Source organism: Gorilla gorilla, chromosome 1, assembly GCF_029281585.2.
Source record: "Gorilla gorilla gorilla isolate KB3781 chromosome 1, NHGRI_mGorGor1-v2.1_pri, whole genome shotgun sequence".
NCBI classification, from domain to species: Eukaryota; Metazoa; Chordata; class Mammalia; order Primates; family Hominidae; genus Gorilla; species Gorilla gorilla.
Window position 1 is genome coordinate 45,235,773 of NC_073224.2, and position 9,410 is coordinate 45,245,182.

Here is a 9,410-nt window from a genome sequence, read left to right on the forward strand (position 1 = left end):
TATTTTACCTCCACCTGGACAGAAACTCGTTCTTTTGTATTCTTACTGCCCCTCCCCCTCCCCATAGCAACCAGCACAAGATTCCACCGTGTGTAGTCTATAAATAAATGTTAAATCATAGAGCCTTAGAATTTTGGAGTCAGACGGGGATCTTCAGAGTTGCATTTGTCCAATCCTTTATAGATGGGGAAACAGGTCTAGAGAGATTAGGTGACTTGCTCAAAGCCACACAGCTGGCTATTGACAAGGCAAGGAGCAGACCCCAGGTTTCTCCTGCCTGAAGTCTGTACCCTAAACTGTCCTTAGATAATCAGTGACAGACACCTGAGTTCACACAAGGTCTCCAGGGGTTGATGGTGATAGGAGAAACTGGCTTTCCCAAAACATGTACAAAGATTCGGTCCACGCCCCTAGCAGACCTTCGGGAGGACTAACTCCTCAGCTCGGCGTCCAGCAGAGTCCCAAGTTACAGTCGCACTTGTTTATGCGTCTGTCGGCCTCCTCCGACAGGACCGAGTACTCGAGGGCCCCGCGCTCAGGGGCTCCCCTCGGCCCCTCCCCCGCCGCCGAGCTGTCACACAGCCGCCGCGCGACCCGCCCCCACGTGGACTGGGCTCGGAGGCTCAAAGTCTGTTTGCAGCCCGGCCCCCGCAGGTGTGCTGGGAGTTGCGATGGTCCGCAGCGCGGAAGCCAGGACTCCGCCACACCCGAGGGGACCCGGCCAGCCCCTCCCCCTCCCGCTGCACGCGGCCCGCGCCCCCAATTCGCCCGCCGCTGCACCCGGCCACGGCCCCCCGGCCCACGCCCGGCTCCGGGAGGAAAAGGCCCCGCCCCCATCTGTTGGAGCCGCGACCCCGCCCCCTTCCCGCCCCTCCGAGGCTCCATCCAATAGTGAGCGTGGCTGGGCGGGACGCCGAGGCTGTCGTGAGGGGGTCCTGACCAATGGGGAAGCGTGCCGGGCCTGGTGGGCGGGGCGGCAAGGCCTTGTCACGCTCGGGTCCGTGTGAAAACGGGGGTTCCGAGTGCAAAGCAAAGTTTTTTTGTAAACCGTCTGCAAAGGCGGGGGGGCGAAGAAGGCGCCCGAGACCGGGCCGAGTGCAGCTGCCGTGGTCGCCGCCTCTCTAGCTCCTCAGCCATCCGCTCCTCAGTCCAGCCGCCGCAGAGGAGACCAGCAAGCAGAGCCCTCAGATGCTCGGAGCTTTCTCGGCGCGAAGCTGCCCGTCGCCCTCGCCTGCCGCCTTCCCCCGGCGCCCTCCTGCTCCTGCTCCGACTGCGGCTCTTGGTACCCCGGCTCCGGGAGCCCAGCTCCCCGCCGCCGCCGCCGCCTGGGTGTGGGGGCTGCTGAGGCTGAGCCGGGCCTCGGCGCCGGCTCTGAGGACGGACGCCTGAGGAGCTGCGCGGCGCGGCGCCGCCGGCTGGCGGAGGACGCCCACAGGCGCGGGGCTCGGCGGCTTGACCCGGGCTTGTCCCCGTGCGGCCGCGGGGGCCCCTCAGCGGTTTCCCGAACGGCCCGACTCGGGCGCTCCTCCTTGTCGCGGTCGCCGACCCTCCGCGTCCCGCCAACGCCGCCGCCGCACCAGTCTCCGGGCCGGGCTCGGCGGGCCCTGCAGCCGCAGCCATGGGGTGTTGGGGTCGGAACCGGGGCCGGCTGCTGTGCATGCTGGCGCTGACCTTCATGTTCATGGTGCTGGAGGTGGTGGTGAGCCGGGTGACCTCGTCGCTGGCGATGCTCTCCGACTCCTTCCACATGCTGTCGGACGTGCTGGCGCTGGTGGTGGCGCTGGTGGCCGAGCGCTTCGCCCGGCGGACCCACGCCACCCAGAAGAACACGTTCGGCTGGATCCGAGCCGAGGTAATGGGGGCTCTGGTGAACGCCATCTTCCTGACTGGCCTCTGTTTCGCCATCCTGCTGGAGGCCATCGAGCGCTTCATCGAGCCGCACGAGATGCAGCAGCCGCTGGTGGTCCTTGGGGTCGGCGTGGCCGGGCTGCTGGTCAACGTGCTGGGGCTCTGCCTCTTCCACCATCACAGCGGCTTCAGCCAGGACTCCGGCCACGGCCACTCGCACGGGGGTCACGGCCACGGCCACGGCCTCCCCAAGGGGCCTCGCGTTAAGAGCACCCGCCCCGGGAGCAGCGACATCAACGTGGCCCCGGGCGAGCAGGGTCCCGACCAGGAGGAGACCAACACCCTGGTGGCCAATACCAGCAACTCCAACGGGCTGAAACTGGACCCCGCAGGTGAGCCGGGAAAGTCGCTGCCGCAGGTGGTTGGGTTTGGGGAGCCCAGAGCCTCGCCTGGCCTTCGGCGGGGTGGCCCGCACGCCCCCTGCTGCCCGAGCGGGCCTGCGCCGCGCCGCCGCTGCCTGCTCCCTCCCCGTCCTGCACACGCCCCGCTGCTCCAGGAAATCAGAACCCCCTCAGCCGGGTGCAAGGAGCCGGCGACGCGTCTGGCATATTTGTAGGTGGGGGCTGTGGGTCAGACCCTAAGAAAAAGGGTCAGGAGGTGACCATCATCCCGCTGCAGTCCACACCGCACTTGGCTGTCTTTACAGGCTGCAGCAACTTTGCTGGAGACTTGTCTGGTTATGGTTATAACAGCGTCAGAAATGCTTCCCAATTCAATTCCTTGGCCCTCTTGGGAAACGGAGAGAATCCCCAATTCGTCCCCAGTAGTTGGGTGCTGGAAACCTTGCTCTGCCAAAGTAGTTCTTACGCCTATTGAACTCCGTTTCATAATATGCATTCAGAGCGTGTAAACCCTGGTTAAAGGTTTCTTTTATGAACAGCAGTGTATGCTTCAGCTAATTGATCCCTAATCCTGGAAATCATAGATTTAGGACCTGTCTGGGCATGTTTAACATTTTCCCAGGACTTTTCATAATCGTGCTGAACTAAAAGTGATGGTAATTTATTCATCTTATATTTTTAGTGGATGCTTTTTATATTTAACATTAAGTGCTCTTGAAGGAAATTTGAAAATAAATGTTGAAAGAAAGGAGATGGAAATGACTCAACCAGTGTCCTACTACCCAAGCTCAATGGTGCTTAACAATTTGGTCATATTTCCTTCACTTACGTTTATTTACCTTGTATCATTATAAATTATGCTACATAATTTTCGAGTGCAGAATATGAAGTTAGTGAAATTCAAGTTGTACATTGGAAAGGTTTAATAAGTAATTGGTTTTCCTCTCACTCCACTCGGCAAGGTGTTATTCCAAAGAAAATTAAGTTTCTCTGGTGTGTAATTTCAAAAGATCAATACTTTTGATCTTTTTGAATACTTTTGATCAATACTTTTTGAAAAGATCAATACTTTTGATTTAAAAGTTAGTAGGGCAGGTAGTCATTTAGTTTCAATTTTTCTAATAATCTCTGTGATTATTGATTTTTATTGTTGATTTGTCAGTTTTTAAACCCCCTACCAAGAAACTTTTATATTCATAATAAAAGTTTAAAAGTTAAAATTGGTTTTATTCTCAAGCAATTGGCCTCAGTGACAAAGAGTGACTAGAGAGTGCCCGAGTGTCAAATCAGGTATTTTGTATTAGTAGACTTATTCCTAGCTGCATTTAATTTTGGTGTTAGCATTTAATTTTATGTTTTCCTTTGTATATACCATAAAGTATAGCAGAATGGTTGCAGGACTCCACTCCCATAGAAAAGATACACTATTTTGGAGAGGAGGAGGCAGGAGAGTGGTTAGGAGGGTGAAGAAGCAGTATCACAATGACTTGATTTAGCCCTGGCAATTATTATGTCCTGGCTCGTTCCCAGAATGTCAATTTATATTAAATTGCTCTGATCACATTTTTTTAATTGTACTTTGTGAAAAAATTTTCACCTTCATCACCACTTAAAAAGAATTAGACAAGGATGTTTATATAAACACTTTAAATGTATTTGATATAAAATTTTTATTTCTTTGTAGACCCAGAAAACCCCAGAAGTGGTGATACAGTGGAAGTACAAGTGAATGGAAATCTTGTCAGAGAACCTGACCATATGGAACTGGAAGAAGATAGGGCTGGACAACTTAACATGCGTGGAGTTTTTCTGCATGTCCTTGGAGATGCCTTGGGTTCAGTGATTGTAGTAGTAAATGCCTTAGTCTTTTACTTTTCTTGGAAAGGTTGTTCTGAAGGGGATTTTTGTGTGAATCCATGTTTCCCTGACCCCTGCAAAGCATTTGTAGAAATAATTAATAGTACTCATGCATCAGTTTATGAGGCTGGTCCTTGCTGGGTGCTATATTTAGATCCAACTCTTTGTGTTGTAATGGTTTGTATACTTCTTTACACAACCTATCCATTACTTAAGGAATCTGCTCTTATTCTTCTACAAACTGTTCCTAAACAAATTGATATCAGAAATTTGATAAAAGAACTTCGAAATGTTGAAGGAGTTGAGGAAGTTCATGAATTACATGTTTGGCAACTTGCTGGAAGCAGAATCATTGCCACTGCTCACATAAAATGTGAAGATCCAACATCATACATGGAGGTGGCTAAAACCATTAAAGACGTTTTTCATAATCACGGAATTCACGCTACTACCATTCAGCCTGAATTTGCTAGTGTAGGCTCTAAATCAAGTGTAGTTCCGTGTGAACTTGCCTGCAGAACTCAGTGTGCTTTGAAGCAATGTTGTGGGACACTACCACAAGCCCCTTCTGGAAAGGATGCAGAAAAGACCCCAACAGTTAGCATTTCTTGTTTAGAACTTAGTAACAATCTAGAGAAGAAGCCCAGGAGGACTAAAGCTGAAAACATCCCTGCTGTTGTGATAGAGATTAAAAACATGCCAAACAAACAACCTGAATCATCTTTGTGAGTCTTGAAAAAGATGTGATATTTGACTTTTGCTTTAATCTGCAAGAGGAAAAAGACTCCACTGAAATTCTAAGTTTGCCAAGTAGTGTAATTGAAGTCCTTGTCTGGTCACACAGTTTAATTCTATTTTTGTAAGAACATAATGGGACTGCATAACAGAGTTCTATATTACAATTTTGTGATTATTAGTACAGAGTACAGCTATGCTGTGACTGTTTTGGAAAGCCAGTTTTAACACTATGTTACATTTTTGTTTAAGTTAAACCTTATATAAGATAATGACATTTGATTTCTGGATTTTTCCCATGATAAAAATTAGGGGGATAAATAAAATTGTTACTGGAATTTCTCTGCTTTTCTTTTCCCCCAGTGTTACACTTTATTAGAATTATAATTGATAGAACTTTAAAATCATCAACAGTTTGTTTCCTTTGACATTTTAGGTGATATTGCCCTTTGAGATCATTACATAGCATAATGGCAGCATATTTTAAGAGTGACTCATGGCTATTAGTAGGAAATAAGATCAGTTACTATCCTGTATTCTGTATTGCTGGCTATTAAACAGTAAGATAATTAACAAATTGAACTACAGTTTACACACAATAGGGCAAATGGGGTAGTAAGAGCAAGGAAGAAAGTTTACCAAACTAAATATTTAGGTTATTGTATGATAATATTGAGACTACATTTCTAAATTATTTTGAGAATTTCAACTTTTTATTCTACCAAAGTTAATCTGAAACTTGGACATGTTCACCAGCATTACTTTCTTTGAAAGATTGGTATAAAAACATTGAGCTGCAAGTTTACTTACAAAATATATAAGTATTTTTAAGGATGTTGACACCTAATAATTACATGCTAAATGCAAACGATCAATGTAATCTTTTAAATCGGGTGTTTGAAAAAAAATTTTCAAGGTCATTTCATGATAACCAATCATGAATGGATTTAAATGGAGCTTTTTGAGCACAACCAGCAATGTTTGTGCTTTCTAAGAGTCACTGACTTGAGAGGAAAGAAAACCAGAAGGTTAATGCAGTTTGGATATTAAATTCTTAGAAAGCAAAATTAATTAAGATTTTGTAACTCATCCTGTCTTCACATACTCAGATCTTCCAATAGTGGCTTATTTTGCAAGATGCCACAATATCTACACAGAAAATTGTGGCTACTTCATTACTGCTATAGATTTCAAATCCAACACAAATATTTAAGGGTGTTTAAGTTATATTTTTCTTGATAGAGGGTATGCTTTGTGACAAAATTAGATTTTTTGTCCTTGAAAGGATTAATATTAGCATCAGTTATGTATAGCTCTATTTTTCTAGAAACAAGGTATTCTGACTACTTTTATAGCTGACTACTTTTGGGATGGCTACGTTTTGGGATTTAAAATAGTTCATTGTTTAATGGGTTGTAAGAGGAAAAAGTGTTAGGATTTGACAGTTACTTTTTAAAGGGATGATCTTTTGTGGTGTGTGTTTTTCCTAGTATAAGCCTATTGCTGGCGATGGGCCTATTTAAGAACAGCTGATTTTTTCCAGTGAAAATATGGTAATTTTAGGAACACAGTTTGTAAGTTCACATTTACTATAATGGGCCAAAACCATAACCTGCCAGTTTGCAATACATCTTGATCTTTTAATATTCTTATCTGATATTGTTTAATTCAATTCCTAAACTGATAGTTACCATGAATTTTGCGAAAAGGTTTGGGTGGGTTTTTTTAAACATGAAATTGAGGGATCTCATCTGGGCGAACAAGAAGAGAAAGCTGTGAATTGTACTGTATCATGTACATTCCTGATTTAATACTTTACAGAACATTTTATTCAGATATCAATTTGTTACATAAACATTTCAGCAATGATACAAAGATAACTGATAAAATATATTACATTCAATGAGGTTTTCTTTACAAATGCCCTACTTGAGGTCTGTGTCTTAAAGATGGCATGACACCTAAGTACAAGACATCAACTGAATGAGGATTTTAAAAAATGGTATATAAGCATAGGACAAGGGCTATGTTTGTTTGTTTTTCAAAAGTGCTTTGAAGATAACAGCCTTTAGGTTTGAGTTATTTCACTTTTCATAATTTTTAAGTAGCTTATATATAATGGTGGTACCATAGGATTTTCTTTTTTCAAATGACTGTTGGCAGAAACAGTGGGCACTGACTCACCTTTTGAGTTTTAGCAGAGAATTATTTATTTCTTTACAATGCACTTTCTAACCCATTGTAGCTATATTAGCATTATCTTTAAAAAAAGACATGCTTTTGTATTTAAATATTGTAGGATTTAAGTGTCTTTCTCAAAATAGCTTATTCCTTTCTGAAAGAAAATGAGGGAAATACTCTGAATTATTAGGAGACTTAAACCCAATATTTAAATATGCTATTTTATAACACTGCATCAGTTTTAGGAGTTGCATCTCTCCTGCTGGCTCTTTTATATTTGAGCAAGATCAGTGTAGAATATGTGTTAGAAACTTGTCTGTTGTCTCAGTTTAGTGAAAAGGAGGTGCTGCATGTGCCTGAATTAAAACCAAGAAATTTTTCCAAGCCAAATGCAGCCTTAGTGATGAGAGATTTAATTCTCCATTGTCACCTTTTAGCTTTTATGATTGCTTAGTTTTTTCTGAAGGATGTCTGCATTGTAAAACTATGGACTAAAACCTAAAAAACAGAATCCTCAAAAACTTTGCTGTATGTGTTTTAACATTTTAGAGAACAGTATGTTGAATAACTAAGGTATGTAACTTGAATAGGAAAAATGTCCATCAAATGCACCTTGGAAAATCACAGTAGGTAGAAGGCTGTGTTAACCGTTTGTGTCTTATTAACATCCTTAAGTTAATTTTGAATTTTTGACAGTTTTGAGGGAAAAGACCTATGGAACCTAATGTGAAGTATTTCGTATGTTAACTGGTGTTGAGTTGAAGATTTTTACTGTGTATAAGCAGATATCATTTGAATGATAAAAATGTCATTAACCTGCTGTCTTAAGATCTTCACACAAATATGGAGAGTAATTCTACAATATAAAAATATTTATTTTAATACTGAGTTTCAGTTAAGTCATAAACAGTGTTAAAACTCTTGGGAAGGTGTAGGGGTTTTTTGTTTGTCATTTTTAAAACTGAAACTGTGTCTTACAGTGTTTCACGTCTCTGAAATTGGGATTATAATAGCACTATTTTGATGTAGCTCTACCGATACTATGTGGTAATGCTATTTTGTTTTACTAACAAGCTCTGGAATATTTAGCAGTCATTTTCACTGGCACAAGAGCCTTTTGTATGTTATTCAATTTAAACTTTTAAACCAAAAATTTTATGGTCCAGTGTCTTTGGCAAAAAGATGCTGGAGGGAATGTAACATACAATTAATATGTGGTTATATATATATATAAAAAGACACAAATTGCCATGTTATGGTTCTGCCTTGAAACAGCACAATGAAGTGTATCAGTATATTCTGTGATTATGGAACTTATATGTTGTGTTGTTTTGTGTCTTCTGTTGCCTGTCCTTTGGGCCAGATGTGGCCCAGTTAAATGCAGTTATCATCTCATTAAATACAGATGCAGATAAAATATCTTTAGTGCTGCAACATTTTACCTAACTTTTTGTATGTTTTCATGACTGTGTGTTATTTTCCAAAGCTGTTCCTACCTCACCATGAGGCTTAATGGATTGTTATGTATTATAAATGTTCTATATGAGACAGACTACTGTGTTTCTTCTCATTTATTAAAAGTTAAGTAGAAAAATAAACTAATTTTAATATCTACTTCATTTGTGCATATGGCCTCCCCTCCGATACTAGGCTTAGTTACACAGAGAGTTGGATTTCAGATAATTGAAAGAGAAATCTCAGTTTAACACAAATGTTGCAAGTGTACAGAGTGACTAGGTTACAAGACGGGTGTGGAAGAAAATGTAAGCAAAAATTGCAATTAAAAATTGAAAGGGTAACACTGCAAAGGCTCACTAATATGAAATACTCAGTGGCTTTGAATTTTATTATAAGCATTAAGCTTATAGATTATATAGTTGTGGTTAACCTGCTGCTTTTGGCACTTGCTATTTTTTTATTTATAAGCATAGTTACTAATAAGGTTTATTAAATATTTTACACCTGTAAATCATCTAAAATTCTTAACGCAATAGTATATTATTGTGGTTCTATGAGCCTCAGGACTATCACAAATGTAGTTTCATAAAAAATTCATTAAAGAACTTGTATTTTGGGCTGTGAGACAACAGTTGAAAAAATCATCTGACAATAAATGGCAGTAGATAAAGGAATTGATCTATATACAGTAGATATTCCAAAGAAGAGGTAAAAAAAAATTTGGAAAGGATATGTAGGTTAAAGTGGAAAGGAGTAGGGTTTGAGAGGCAAGGGAGCAGGAATAGTGGTATAAAGAATTGGGGATCTGGGCAGGGTGGCTCATGCCTGTAATCCCAACACTTTGGAAGGCTGAGGTGGGTCAGATCCACTTGAGCTTAGGAGCTCGAGACCAGCCTGGGCAACATGGCAAAACCAGGTCTCTACCAAAAA

General features: G+C 42.7%; 1 protein-coding gene across 1 annotated transcript; it reads left to right on the forward strand.

Annotated features, from left to right (window-relative positions):
- The first annotated feature begins 970 nt into the window (after positions 1–970).
- Positions 971–8,636, forward strand: SLC30A1 (solute carrier family 30 member 1). The gene is made up of 2 exons (XM_019030281.4): positions 971–2,240; positions 3,934–8,636. The coding sequence occupies exons 1-2, from the start codon at positions 1,619–1,621 to the stop codon at positions 4,833–4,835; spliced, it is 1,524 nt and encodes a 507-aa protein (XP_018885826.2). The 5' UTR covers positions 971–1,618; the 3' UTR covers positions 4,836–8,636.
- Positions 8,637–9,410: the final 774 nt, after the last annotated feature.